The 16,462-nt window shown below is 34.8% G+C and overlaps 1 protein-coding gene across 1 annotated transcript in view; it reads right to left on the reverse strand.

The window, feature by feature from the left end:
- LOC144253829 (A-kinase anchor protein 9-like) overlaps positions 1 to 16,079 on the reverse strand; it is a 130,628-nt gene extending 114,549 nt beyond the window's left edge. The window contains exon 1 of the mRNA XM_077796495.1: positions 16,005 to 16,079. Within this exon, the coding sequence (XP_077652621.1) occupies positions 16,005 to 16,052 (48 nt within the window). The 5' untranslated portion in view covers positions 16,053 to 16,079. The remainder of the gene's footprint in view (positions 1 to 16,004) is intronic.
- Between the last annotated feature and the right edge of the window lie 383 nt (positions 16,080 to 16,462).

Genomic DNA, 16,462 nt, shown 5'->3' on the forward strand with positions numbered 1-16,462 from the left:
GCTGTACTTTGTCGAATGCTTTTTCTGCATCTATCGAGATGATCATATGGTTCTTATTTTTAAGTCTATTGATGTGGTGGATAACATTTATTGATTTCCGTATATTGAACCAACCTTGCATACCAGGGATGAATCCTACTTGATCATGATGTATAATTTTTTTGATATGTATTTGAATCCGATTCGCCAGAATTTTATTGAGAATTTTTGCATCAAGGTTCATTAGAGATATTGGTCTGTAGTTTTCTTTCTTTGAGGTGTCTTTGTCTGGTTTCGGAATCAGGGTGATGTTAGCCTCGTAGAATGAATTTGGAAGTTCTCCCTCTTTTTCTATTTCCTGAAATAGCTTGAAAAGTATTGGTGTTAGTTCCTCTTTAAAGGTTTTGTAAAACTCTTAAAGCACAATTTCTTAAGCCTGACAATCATTCATATATACATATATGGACAGCGAGAAGAGAGAGAAGAGGTGTATTGTGTTATAGGAAACTGTATTGTCCTAAATTTTCTTTAAAAAGGCCTTCCAAAAGAGATGTGTTGTAGTTTTATGCCTGGAAAGCATAAAAATTGGATTTATGTCAGGTTGTAAGTATATAGTTCAGTTATTTAACAAATACTTATTGACTGCCTATCTTGAGCTATGACAGGGCATGTAGTGATAAATAACATATATGAACTCTCATGAATTGTAATCCAGTCAGAAAGATAATATTAAACAAATAAAGAAATATGTACATTCAAGTTATAAAAAGTGCTTTGAAGAGAAAGTATATGCATTAAAGACAGCATACAATGGAAATTCAATTTGTGGGACTGTGGGGAGAGGTCAGAAAACATCTTACTGAGACAAAAATGTAGAAACTGATATATAAAAATCAATTTGTTAGGGGCTGGGGTTGTGGTTCAGCGGTAGAGCGCTCGCCTAGCACATGCGAGGCCCTCAGCACCACATAAAAGTAAATAAATAAAATAAATGTATTGTGTAGAAATAAAAAATATTTTAAAAAATCAATGTTACCTGATCAATATCATAATCAGTAGCAAAACAAAACAGAACTAGAGTATCTGACTCCAAATCCAACCTTTCATTATACTAATTTGCTTTCTATGTATTTTTAGGTCCTTTTTCATTTCACATTCCTAGAACATTAATTTTAAAGACATGAACAAATGAAATCGCCAAACTGACAAGTGTTTTTTGAGGAGAGGAAAAACAAACGTGAAAATGCACATACCTCAAAGAGAATGTTACAAAAATATGTAATCTGCTAATCTCTATAGTATTTAAAAATAACTATAAAAAGTGATTTTTATGTTTTTCCTCTAGAAAATGGAAGAAATCCCAAATAATTCTAATTATGGGGACTATTTGTTCTTTTCAGGGCTGTCATTAAGCCTTTTTAATATTCCTTTATGGATGATAAACAAGAAGCTATATAAACTATCACAGAAAAACTTTGGTGGCCTAACCATGGAAACAAAAAGATCATAACAACTAATCTAAAAACCAGCTGAAGAAGGGCAAATGAGAGCAAAGATAAAAGCAACATTTTAGGATGCTCTGAATCATATTTTCCAAAATAACAAAAAGGTACAAACCAGGCCTAGTAGAATGCCTGTAGTCCCAGCTATTTGAGAGGATGAGGCAGAAGGACCTCTTGAATGCAGGAGTTTGGGGTCAGCCTCAGAATCAGCAAGACACACCCCCCGCTCAAAAAAAAAAAAACTGTAAGAAAAAAATAGTGCTAAATAAAACTAAGGAAATCAAGAATGGAAAAGACCACAAGACTTTAAATCATTGAGCGACCAAACCTATTCATAGCCTATAATCTCATTCAATGCAATCACCTTCATGTTTAAAAAGAAAACAGATTCTGTAGCTTAAGGAATCATCTTAATTTTGTGTACTTCATGGCCTGGGTATACACACAACCCAAATACTTCTTGAATTTCAAAACAATATGGACTACATATAATATAGTGCTGGGCTGTCATATAGTACTAGCTATGTGACAGTGGACAAGCCACTTAACAAAAGGAGAATTCAGTTTCTTCAACTGTATAATGAAGAGATACATTAGAAGGATCATTTAAACTTGCCTCCAGGTCTTGGGGTTTTTTGAGAAAATTTTTCAATTATTTCCTTTCCTTTCTCCTTTCTTTACCTGCAATTCTAAGGAAACCAGCATTTTACTTATGAAAATTTGTAAACTGTTGCTTGAAAATACAAGTCAACAAACAATATATAGCTATTACTAAACAATCCCAACTAAAAAATGGTATAGGATACAGAAAAAGTGGAATGATTCAGTGTTCAGAACGAATCACATCTAAGTACATAAAATTTCCAAAACATTATTTTATTCTCATGTTATTAAGTATCATTCAGAACAAATTACTAGAAAGTTCCAGAAAGGTGGGATTTTTAATAAAAATCAATCATTATACACTCCAAGTCTAGAACAGTGACTACATATAAGCTCTGAATAACTGCTGAATTTTTAAAAACTGATTTTTGTGGAAGAGGCACATCTAGGCATTAATTATAGGCATTATTTCTCAGAACTTCAGAACTCCTACATAGTTTCTTTAACCAAAAACAAAAACAAAAAACCCTAAGACGATACATTCAGGTACAGGGCTACACATGGCTATATTACTTAATGCAATGTAATGTTATGCAGCTGTCAAAAAATATTTTCAAAAAATTCTAATGTGGGAAAATGTTCTCAGTATAAAGCTGGGTAAAATAAGAGCACAAAACTGCATAGAATGAATCAAGTGCAGTTTTAAAATATATTTGTGCATAGAAACAAACTATTAAAAATTAAAACAAATTATTAAAAATACTTACTTGTAGATTATGAGACTACAGGTAATTTTTTTCTTCTTTGAAAGATCTTTACTGCCTTCTACCCCTACATATCTTTAAGGAATATTCACTGATAATATTATCATGGCTCCATGTGTTACTATAACTATTTTTTATGGTGCCTATGTTTTCCATTTACATCTGCTTATTTTATACATATAGATGCATGTAAGTATATATGCACACACAGAGAGATCTCTATCTAATATGCACATATAAACATACACAACAAAAAATTTAGGTCATGAAACAATCTTTTCAGTTTCTTCCATGAATCAATACAATGATATTAGTACTAGAATACCAAGACAGAGTGAGGAACAAAGTGATAAATGCTAAAGCAGTGGCTACAGTTTCATATTGGAGTCTCATTTCATTTTACTATCACATCGGTTCCTATGTTTATGATGAAAACAAGAGTGTTTTCTTTTTAGCCTGAAGTCAACTGAATCCAATACTCCTGGCTCTAGGGCAATCCAAATCAATGTGAGAGTTTCATTTCAGATGCTTGATAGAAAATGTCTAGCAAGAATATCATTTACAACTGCTGCTTGGGATAGTGTACTCAGTCTTTGTATGCTTATGTCTCAGGCTGTTTTCTCCCACTACTGCCATTCCACCTTCAATAATAACTATTATTTTAAAGAATAATAAAACTATACACCTACTAGAAATCACATCCAATAGAGTGTTATTCAGATACCACCTACCTCTGCTTCATTTCATTGTCATGCAGGCTATTTTATTATTTATTAATTTTTAAGTCTAGGTTTTAAATGATTCCTTCTGATAAGCATATAGTTTTGGCAGGAAATATCAACTCAAAAATACAAGAACTGGGCTGGGGTTGGCTCAGTGGTAGAGCACTTGCCTTGCACGTGTGAGGCACTGGGTTTAATCCTCACCACCACAGGAAATAAAGATATTGTGTTCATCTACCACTAAAAAAAAAATAAAAGAAAAGAAAAGAAAAGAACTGCTACATCTGTTCAGTTCAGTGATCCATGTTAATGGTCAGTGGGTATCCAGTGTTCATCAATAGTTCCCAGGGATGTCTGTTTGATGATTTATATAATGAAACCATGTAGATAATATTAACAAATACAAGTTTTGCTTTTTTCATTTTTTATTTTTTAGTTGTAGATAAACACAATTCCCATTTTATTAAGTTATTTTTATATGGTGCTGAGGACTAAACCCAGTGCCTCATACCTGCTAGCCAAGTGCTGTACTACTGAGCTACAACCCCAGCCTCACCAGGTTGCTTTTGATTTCACTCCCTCTTTCTACCTCATTTTCAAAGACACTCTCTAGTACTCAAGGACTAAGGGAACACAGGACTCATGATTTCTATACAACTCTAAACCCTTGGCACTTGCAGACAAAACCTAACACAGTAGTAGTATTTGTAACAGTAACAAAACTGGAAATGATCTAAATGCTCACTGATAAGAATGGACATTGAGATAAATTTCTATAATGGAATACTATTGCAGAAGTGAAAATGCTCTAATGATATTGAACAAAAGGAAAATCACTGAAGACTTCACATAATGAAACCATTAAGTTCAAAAACAGAAAACTAAGTATAGTTTATGTACACATATGTGGTATAAAAAGCAAGGTGATGATAAATTCAGAACTATAGTTAGCTCAGGTGCTAAGGGTGGAATTAGATAAAGATTTTAATGCATTGGTACATGAATGTTTTTAATCTAAGTGATAGGTGTAGAGGTCTTTTTTTCACTTGTTTTAATCTTATATATATATTTACCATGCATTCCTCTGTAGGTGAAACACTGAAGTACTTTTAAAGTATGTAGAACTTCCTTCTGAGGGAACTGGCCAGTACTTACAACTCCTACCATCCATAACATCTGTTTTCACCCTCTTTTGATAAGAGAAGTGAATCAGATTCTTCTCTTGAAAGTAGAGAACAAGGAAGTAGCAGAGCTGTCCAGAAAGGTTATAGAGAAGAGATATCTTATATGAAGGATTCTAAAATTAGTGCATAACTTGATCCTCATGTAATTACAGCCACGCCACTATAATGATCTCTAAATTACAGTACACATGACCATCCTACAAGATAAATTGCAGCCCAAGACACTTTTCTCTATATCCAATACAGCCAGTTTTCCTTCTGGCATTAAATAATCCTTACAGAAGCACACCAAGTAAAGTACCTGGCTTATAAGAAGTCATAATATATAATCACTCAAGTATTGCAAAATCATGCAAAGTGGCTCTATCAATGGGTTTTAAACTTTTCTGCTCTTTGAAAATCTTTTTAAAATAGTGAGACTTGGTTTCCATCATATTTCTGATTTTGGCATGGGGCATGTTCTAAACAGTAAAAAGAATTTTTAAAAAGCTTACCAGGAGCTTCGAGTGTACAGCAAATTTTGGGAACCACTGGATAGTGGTTTATTTTATGAGATTTGCTTCCACTGTTTATATATATTCTTTTGCCTTTTAAAAAAAATTTTAAAAATATATTTAATGGGAAACCACTCCACTATATAGCATAGGTTGGGAAATTCATCCTATAATTTTTGTTCATACACAAACTGATATGTAAATAAAGGAAGTTAATATACAAAAATATGGAAATAAGAAATGGTGGCAAGAATGGCATCAATTTCCCATGGCTTTTCAGATTCTCTGAGGCCCTACTACACTTCTCCGTCCTTCCTCTGAAATCTCTGCATTTTTACAACAACCCTCTCTTACCTCATCTTAACTAATCTTAGTTTTTGTTTTGAAACAAAGAAGTCCTACCAGAATTAGACTGTTTATATTCAGCGATCTTAATCAAATCAATAGTTCATTTAAAAAAATATAGTTTTATTGCTTCATTTGTACAACAGTAACACATAACTTACCACCTGGTGGCAGCATACCTACCTAAAAATAATAAATTATTTGGAAAGAACCCTTTCAGAGGTTAAGATATCACACACTTAAAAAAAGTTTTCTGCTATATTTAGGCTAAAATTCATACTACTTTTAAGTGATACATACAGCTCCTCATTATCTGATCCCAGTATATTTCTCTACTCTAGTTTTCTGCTATATAGCTTTAATCTTCTAAATTCCAACATGACAATGATTTTAAGAATGGCTAATAATTCTTTAAGACTTTTTATTACAGCCTGACAATATTCTAAAGTATTTTATACTAAAAGGTTAAATCTTCACATCAACCCCAGTACCAACATTTACAGATGAGTTACTGAGTTACAGAGAGGTTAAGTATAACTTCATAAAGACATATAGCCACTAAATGACAAAGTCACACTTGATCCCAGACAATCTGGGTTAGCCACTATAGGTTATACTTTTCTCAACCAAATTTTTGAAAAATTCCACTCAGATGTCTCATAAGGAACTTCTAATACAAAATATCCAAAACTGATTTCCCAATCTTGCCTGAAGTCAACAACTGAAACTGTTCCTTTTTTTCTCTTAGTGATAACACCAACCTTCTATCCATGTTCTCTCCTTTACCAACCAATCACATTCTGATTTTATCCTCTCTATATTTCTTAATTATCCCTACACTTTCACTCCTATTTCACTGTCTCTCATTTGTAGTTCAACAGCCTCTAAATAATTTTACCCTCAAGTCTATCCTCCATACAGCTGCAAAATGGATCAATCTGAAACTCAATCTTCTTAAGTATCAGTTAAAAATAATTTTTTAAATGTAAGAATTTAAATGAATGAATGTATATGTAACCATATTACTCCTTGTCTTAAAACCCATCAATATATCCCACAACCTTCAGGATAAAAATGTCCTTAACATGAAATTCAAGACCCTCAGGATAGAGCTCAGACCTACCTTCTTTAGCTTCATCTCTTGCCATATCTTGCTTATACCTTTATACTCCAATAATACCAAGCCCTTGTATACCTTCCCCCAAGGAAGTCAAACTGTTCCACACCTCGGTGCTTTACTCTTCCTGTCTCATTTTCCTGATGTTTCTACCCACACCTCTCTCCTTTTTCACCTAGTTTTTCTCGAAACTTCAAGGCTTAATTCAGAGTTTATCCATGTAAGAAGCCTTCTCTAACTGCCAAATGGAATCAGATATTCTTCCCTTGTGTTTTTCATAGAGCCAGAATTATATTACACTCCTAAATTTATAAATATCTGTTTATATTTCTGCCTGCTAACTAAATGAAGCTTGCATTTAGCAGATTCCATGTCTATCACATTCTATAGTCTAGCACAAGATATAACAAGCAATAAGTGCACAAATGTATTTATCAAATGAGTAAATAAATGATTCTCTGCACTTCACTTACTGTATTGTGGTTGACTTTCTACTCTATTAGAATGTGAAAACATTAGGGGCAGGCCTGTGGGGTTTTTATCTCTGAATCTACACCAACTTGCATGGAGGTTAAAAAAATATTAAACAGATTAATAAGACTGAAAATACCTGAGTAACAAAATGAAAGGAACATTTTAAGATCAAGACAGTGACAATGTACAGAATCAACTTGAGAAAATTAACAGTCAAAAAAAAAAAGCACATAAAAGGTGAGTTAGGCCTGATTTTCTTAGGGTGTGAGATAGGAATAGAATGAGGCAGATTTTGAATTAAAAAAAAATTAGGTTTGGGATTTGGCTATGAGTATAAAAAAATAATCCCATAATGTTCAAAGGATTTTTCAACCAAGATGTGTCCAGAAATAGATACTACTATGCATAGAAAATATGATGGTGCATGAGATAGAGAAAACTTACAACATTAAAACAATTTAAGTTCATATCCTAGGAAAAAAAAATAAGTATAGACTCTTCTTTCATAAAATTAAAATCTTGAGACCTATTTAAAATATTATTTTATTCTTTTAATTTACAAAAAATAAATATCATATATAAAAATAAATCTCAAATTAAACTTTTTCTGTCAAACTTTATTTTAAAAATTGGTATTGGTTGTTTGAAGCAGAAAAATGAAAGTCATTAGAAATGCTCAGACATGTAGTTCACTATAAAAGGAATTTATGCAAGTCAAAAGTAAACATTAGTTTGACAAATATAAAAGATTTCACACCAAAAATATTTATCTATTAGTAGAAAATAGAATTTCTGTAACTTTTAGCTAAAACCCATTATTTCATTTAAAAAATGTCCTCCTAGTGCACATTTGTTAACACAGTTTTTACACCTTTTCTAATACCTTAATCTTTAGAGCATCTACTAATTTATTCAACTTTCAAGGAATCAACATATACACATGCACTCAATAAAATATCAATGATGCAGGAAGTTAACTGAGATCACTGACCACACCTACCGCAACAACCCCCCACATCTCCCTCACACACTTTCCACACATTAAATTTGATTCTTGAACTAGTATTTTATTTATAATTGGTTCCTTTTTCTATCTTCCCTGAGGAAAACAACTAGTAAAGAAACACCAACTTGAATAAAACTGAGACCTCTGAGAAATAAATATAACCTAATCACTGAGCCCCCACAATGAACAATCCTTAGTAAACAACAAGGAATTTTATAGTATATGCAATATCAAGAAATAGAAGGCCTAGCATGCATGAGCCCCTGGGCTCAATCCCAGGGTTGCTGAGGGGCTAGGGAGTGGCTAGAGAAAGAAACCGTAGATCTTGTTAGTTTTTCAGAAATCTGTTAAGTCAGAAAATCTAATCAATCAATACAATTTATAAAGTCAAATTTTTAAATGGGACTTTGTATAATATATACAGTAGTTCTGAATCATCAAAATAACTTGAGGCTCTAAAAAATGATCTCTAAAGGGGGAAACATACCAACACACACAAAAAATCTTAGAATTACACAAAAAATTTAGATTACGTAAAAATCAGAGCAAACAGTAACCCAAAAGAGGACAGCAACTGCAAACAAGCATTACATTGTTCGTGTAAGATAAAGGAATTTTACATAGAACAAAAGAATATAGATTTAAATAAATAACCTAGGCAAAACTACTCCTGGAACAATGCTAAATTTTTGAACAGTCTTAACGTTTAACACTTTTGAACAGTGTAAAACCCATGAGCAAATTAACCAAGTTTTAGGAGGTGTACCTAAATGGGCATTAAATATCCTAAGTTCTATTTTGGTGAAAACTACCACAAAAAGTAAAAGGGGAGTCCATATGACAATAAAAATCCTTTGTACTAGTAGAATACATACACAGGTCTATCGTGTTCACACAGAAAAATGACAGGGTTTTTTGTTATGGAAGACTAAGTCATTTTCCCCCCATAACTGATATGTATTGGTAATGATCAAGCCAAAAGGCCAACAGGTGCCCATTTGACCAAAAGGCCAACAGGTGCCCATTTGACCAGCTGTTTGTACTTATCGAACAGCTGGTCAAGGAATGGAATGACTCACTGCACCACAAAAAAAAACTCAAACTTCACCATCACACTGTAATCAACTCACCAACAACTTATTCAAAGGAAGCACCAGTTTAAATTTTGGTGAGCCAAACAAGCTTTAAAAAAAAAAAAGATGGAAGATAATCCCACTGGAATTATCTGCTCCTCTCGTACATGATCATACATGCTCTCTCCCTCTATGCATATATATAATATATATATATTATATATATATAATATATTATATATACACATTAAAAATAATATGTAAAACAAGTTCATAACAACCAAATTACAAGATGGGTAAAGGACTTGAATAGTCTGAAGATCTACAAATGGCCAAAAAGCACACAAAAAAGATACTCAGTGTCATTAGTCATCAAGAAAACAAGAATTAAAACCACAGTGAGATATCCCTTTATGCTCACTAGAATGGCTATGATTTAAAAAATAGAAAACAAATTTGTTGAGATACAGAGAAACTAGAATCATCATGCATTGTCAGTAGGTATGTAAAATGAAATGGTACAGTAAAATGGTAAAGCCACTATGGTAAGCAATTTGGAGATTCTTCAAAATGTTAAACAGAATTACTATAAGACGAAAAATTCTTAATTCTAAATATACGCCCAAGAGAAATGAAAACAGGTATTCAAATGCTTGTATACAAATGTTCACAGCAGCACTATTCACAATAGACGATGCATAGAAACAATCTAAATACCTATCAATGGATTAAAGTGTGAACACATTGCTGTATATACACACACTGGAATATTATTCAGTCATAAAAGGGAATGAGGCATGGACACATGCTACACAATGGCTGAACCTCAAAACATTACACTAAGTGAAAACAGCCAAACATGTAAACACCATTACACCTGGCCCTTTTTATTTATTATTTTGAGACAGGGTCTCACTACATGGCCAAGGGTCTCACTAAATCGCCTAGACTGGCCTAGAACTTGTGATCTTCCTTCCTCAGTCTCCTGAATCACTGGATTAAAGGCATGCATCACCATGCCTGGCTCCCAATTAAAAGAATGCTAACCAATTAAATAGAATGCCTAATTTTAATTTTAGAAAAATCTTACTAAGAAATAAAAATAATGTCCCTTATCACTAATGTTTCACAATTTACCAGAACTTTTTTTCTATTTGTCATATTAGAAGAAATTAATTCACATTTCAATCATCAGCAGCCTAAATTAAATGTTTAATAGTCATAGTTTAGCTCTTTCTACAAACCTTTTTATGTAACAAAAATAAGAAATGTTTTTGTTTGAAAAAAATTTTGTCCCACTCTTGTCATCCTTTGGATGAATCCTATCTTTTTTGTTTCCTCGTTGCTGTGTGTTATCATTCAGTAAGGATGTCTGTGGTGTTCTGTCAATAAAACTGAAAAGTGAAAAGAGGAAGTAAAATAAAAGACACATCCAAGGGACTAGATGAGAACAGGAGTGGGATAAAAATTGTTCTCAAACAAAATTATCTCTTCACTGGATTTTACTGATGCTCTGTTTTCCTGCCTTAGAGAAATTTAACATACATTTCAAGAAGCCTGTCATGTCTATTCTTTCCCCTCAACACCATGTTTTCTTTTATTTCAGCAAAGCCCAAAAGTCATGAATTAGTTTTAAATCACAGGAACGCACCAGTCTCTGATGGAGGCATCAAATTGCTATATCCAGAAAAAGATTTAAAAATTGTCATTGTAAAACTGTTATCAAATGTAACTTTGAAAATTAAGTAAGACCTGTCACAAGTATAAAAAACTATAAAGTTTAAAAGAAATCAGAGAGGGAGAATAGCTTTCTTCACTGTGGATCAGAATATCTGAAAATGCAAAGAACAATTTTATACTATAACTAGCTTGCCTATCACAGCAGCACAGTAATTGAAAAATCCTATCAATAACCTAATAAGAGAGCTTACACAGAACATTGTACACAACACTGGCATTACTCTACAAACTAAAAATGCTTGTTAAACAAACAAAAAAAAATTCATATAATTCCAAGTTACTGAATGTAGTAAGAATTTTAATTATTCAATAAATAATGACAATTATATAAAACGCTATAGAGGTATAATACTTTGGTTTTGCTGAATTCTAGTACATTTGAAGAACTTTTTAAAAATATAGCAAAAAGTGATTTATAGGACTAATTTCATTCTAACTACACAACTGTCCTTTATTTAATTTTGTTCACTAATAATTGATTACTTTGTTTATATAATCATAAATAATTTTACTTGGAAAAAATGAAGTCATTTAAAATGGAGTTGAAATAGTTTGGTTGATTCACTACAAGGATAGCCTATGTGGTGCCATCTCTGTCAGTAACTTGTAAATGAGGTCAAGCCCAGCTCTGAAAATATTTAATAATTTAGTTAACATCTCCAAGTATTGGGCTTCTTGCAACATCAATACTGAGGAGATAGCTGAGGACCCAACAGCAAACCAAAGAACTACCAAGCATCAGAAAAACTGAATTGCCTCGAAGTCCTTTCTACTAGGTTCCATTAGCCCTTGATTCTTATAAATCATTCCATTAACCTCAGTTTCTGGGTTCTTTTGTTACAACAAATCTAAAGCAGCAAGTTAGGGGAAGAGGCAAATGAGAAAATACAAAGCTGGACAAGCAAGTTCATAGGAAAAACCAAAAAACTGACAGCAAGGAAAATGGATAAGAATGACAAAAACAAAAAAGCAATCCATAAATGTCCAATAATATAGAATTCTGACTACATAATACAAGCGGTACTGGAGTAAGAATTAGAGTTCCAGGACTACACTAATGTAGGAGACCTAGTTATTTTGCATTTCATGTTCTTGTTCTGTATGAGAGTCATACAACATTAACCTGTTTATCATACTGCATGTAATGTCTTTGTTTTTTAAATGATACCTGAACATTGTGCCTGATCATAAAAGAATAATGTTGTAGAGAATTTGTAAAATAAAGTATAAAAAAATTAAAATAGCCTATAACCCACTACCCAGAGATAACCACAACTGACATCTTGGTGCATGTTTTTTCAGATGTCTTCATATATAAATACTTAAACGTACCTTTCTTTTTTTTTTTTTTTACCTGACATTATCTGTGGACATTTTCCCAACTTGAAAAGTGTTTGTAGAATTATTTTAATGGCTACATAAAATAATTCATTCTCCTATTACTGCAGATTTTGGTTAATATAAAATACTTTACAAAGTACACTTCTATACTGTAGGGGTTGGGGTTGTGGCTCAATGGTGGAGCACTTGTCTAGCAACATGTGCAGCCCTGGTTTCAATCCTCAGCACCACATAAAAATAAATAAATAAAATAAAGGTACTGTGTCCATTTACAACTAAAAATTCTTTTTTTAAATTTAGATACTATACTGTATACATGAGAAGCTATTTTTAAAATGATCATTTATTATAAGGTCTTGAGAAAGGAAATTTAGAGAAATCTAGAGAGAAAGGAACAGAAGACCAATTACCAAGAAAAGATTAAAAAGTTGTACGTTGTAAAACTGTTATCAAATGTTAACACTTAAGTCTTATGAACAAATGAGATACTTGGAGAACCAAGTCTCTGAATAAATTTTGGGAAATGATCATTTTAGGTGGTTTCTGATACCAGCAATAAGAGACTTCTGATTAGGAAAATTCTGGATTACTCTTATTAAATTCCAACCTAGCTAGTAACACTGCACATTAAGAACTTACTCAGTCATTCTGCTCATTCATTCAAGAAGCAAATGTCAGGGACCGCCCTGTGCATGAGCTAAGACCCTCCAAAAGCCTTAAGTAAAGGGGATATTGGACTGGCAACATACGCCACATCATGTGTTATACCAAGCAAGTGGTCTTTACCCCCACTCATCAAGGAAGAGCCTCAGCTCTGGGCTTGAGCCGTACCCAACAGGATTGGGCAACCCCTGCTGAAACACTATCCCCTGCCTTATTGGGTGGAACATTCTATCAAATGTCTTTTCCCTAATAAACAGAGGGGTTCCAAGTGCACTCGCTCTCTTGCCTTCCAGCGTGGAAGAAGACCCTTGAGGTGGCAGAGCAGGCCCACCCTCCACCTGAGAAACTCATGTCCACGTGTTGCATGATTCTTCTTCACTGTTTCCTTACTTTAATGTTGCAGCCAGCTCTTTTGACCAGCTCATCTTGCCAGCATGCACAGCTGGAGAGAACCAAACACTGAATACCTGCTATTTGAAAAGCACTATGCTAGGTTGCATTTAATTGATATTGAGAGTTTTCCTTATAAAATATTCTAGAAAATGAGTCAGTAGCATTTTAAATATTTTAACAAAATGTTGGGGGGGGTAACATCCAAAATCCTACTGTATCTAACCTCTCACTGTACTTATTACCCAGGAGCATCTGTCTCTCCTACTTTGGAAAGCAGAGACTGTTGCCATTTCTCTATTTCTACCTCTTGATCTAAGTTTGCTGATTATGTGTCTGTTCAAAGTTAACTATGTTTAGTAGAACTGCTTTATAAATTTTGTTTGGTGTTGAGGACTAAACCTAGGAACTTGTGCTCTACCATTGAACTATACCCCTAGCCCATGAATAACTATATTTATAATAGTTTTTCAATCCCATTCTAAAAGCACATATGCTTATACAAATTAAATAATGTACATATTTTGTTTAGTTTTGTTTGCGCAGTAGTGGAGATAAAGGGCAGTAGTGCTCTACCTTTGAGCTATAATCTAAGCTCCCCCTCCTTTTTTTTCCCCCTCAGACAGGATCTTGCCTCAGCCTCCTGAGTAGCTGGGATTACAGGTGTATACCACTGCAACATCTAAACTATTTCTAATAATGTTGTTTTCACTCTATTTACCATGTCCCTCTCAGACTTAATCCTTTTAATGATTGTATAATATTCCATTGCACTTACATGGCTGAGGAATCATGACCTCAGTAAAGTATTTTATACCAGATAGCTAATGTTGCAGCAAACATATGTTGCCTTAAAAGCCTCAAGGATCTCTTACTGGAAACTGGGCTTATTTCTAGAGGAAAATAAACTACAATAAAAATTAACTTAAAAAGATTTTTACCCCATAGGTAGACTTTTGAAAGACAAATATATACATAAAGAAATCAAAATTCTACTTTGCCAAATCTACTTACAGCAAGCAATTTAATTATTATGAAATGTGACTGTTCAAAGTTAACTACGTTTACTAGAACTGCTTTACATACATTTAAGAAAGATACATTTGGTAGAAGGCAGTAAACATTCTTAGGTAACAAATAAGACATCTAACCAGAACTTCCATGCTTTTGAAAAGGTACACAAAATTACTTTCAATTCCTTAGATGTAGAGTGTTTGCTTAGTCCCTTGGGTTGCACAACTATAAGCAATTTTGGGCTTCTGAAAATGCCAATGTTCCTTCATTTATATATTCTAGAGTAAAAAACAAAATCTACCTGTTTACATACAAGCATTTAAGTCTTAACATTAAAAGGGGGAGATTATAAAAAAGTCAATTATATTTTAGAAATATGAAGCTGGTTAACATACACATTCCTTTAACACACTTCTGATGAACATCTACTACTGCATCTCTGCAGTATTCTATTTCTAGAATATTTTATAAGGAAAACTCTCAATATCTTTCTTTCATTGATTACTGAAATCATTGACCTGGTTTCCTTTGTTTATGTAGAAGAATGAAGAAAGAAAGGAAGAGAGGAAAAAATAGTTAATTGTGTTTCAAGTATGATTGTTATCCATTAGCTCTAAAAAGAATATCACCTATAAAAGAATATCACCTATAAAAAGTAGGGAGGAAGGGGGCCTTTCAGGCAAGCCTAAAGAGCTGCTCAAATATGTAATTTTTTTTAAAAAATGCTATTCAATTTATATTTTGTCTACGATAAATTTTTCATGATGCCCCAAGGATATCTATGCATAATACAGTTTTGTAATGTTTGCGTTACAATTTCCATACATATACACACGCACACACACATAAAATCGGAACTCACTACACCTACACACACACACACACACACACACACACACGTAAAACAAATTATTTAAAGCAGGAATTCTAAAGCTTTGTTCTGTGGAATCTTTCCGTCTTCAGAACTTCCAATCCACAGGATACAAAACCAACTGCCATGACAAAGACCTCCAAACAGGAACGTACAAAGACACGCTTTTAAAAACGCCCCTAAAGCCAAGTTCACAGCTGGCACTTGTGGCACACTCAGGCCACTGCTGAGGCAGCTGTCACAGGCCAATCTCACACACGTCCTCCAGTGCCAGCGTGCCACCTAAGGAAGACAAGCTGATGATCAGCGCACAAATTCCCCACTGAATAAAAGGAAAGCTTTAAATCCCCGCCCTGGAAAACACAATGCCTGCACCACCCATAAAAGTCCCTTTGAAGGGCTGGAGGTTTAAAGGCTATTAATTACCACCTAATTATCAATACGGTTTAAAGAAAAGAGAGAGAGGTGTTTTATTGGGGCAGTCGTGAGAAAAGAGCCACACCATTCAATCACCACCGAAGTCTCCTCAGCTAGGTAGCAGCACCGGGCTTTACACGTCCTAGGAAAAGGGACAGGAGGGAGGGGAGGAAACCCAGACCCTGCAGCAACCTCCCTCCGAGCGCAGGGCACCCGGCTGCCGCAAACTCGTTCCCCAGGCCTCCTCCCACCCTTTCCCGGCCACCTCCTCCCACCTCTGGCCCGGCGGTCCCCGGGTCTCCTACCTTCGCTCTGCCAGCTTCTACCTTTCTCCTTCTTTCTTCGTCCTCCATGGCTTCTGCGGGGTAGGAAGGGAAAGAACAGGGAGGGGGCGGGGGGTAGAAAGGAAAAATCGGTTCAGTCAGAGGTGGGACGGCTAGCTCCGCGACCCAGGCCGCAGGGCCCGGCCGGGAGCTGCCTCCCCCCCGGAACAAAACCAGTCAGTCGCTGCAATCACTGGCGAATCGTCCTCGTCCACACGAGTACAGCGGTCGCCACCGCCATCTACGTCTCCACGTAAACACAGAGTGAGGCGGGAGTCAAGACACGTCACAGCGCGCAGGCGGCTCGAACGCCGCGTTGCCTGGCAGGTGCGCCCGCGGCCCCGCCCCGCCGGCCTCGCGGGCCGAATGTTCTAACCCAGTCCTCAGCGCGCGTCGGGGGGGGGGGGCTCCAGCCTGCCGGACGACCCCCACCGTGCAGG

This window comes from Urocitellus parryii, chromosome 3, assembly GCF_045843805.1.
Source record: "Urocitellus parryii isolate mUroPar1 chromosome 3, mUroPar1.hap1, whole genome shotgun sequence".
NCBI lineage: Eukaryota > Metazoa > Chordata > Mammalia > Rodentia > Sciuridae > Urocitellus > Urocitellus parryii.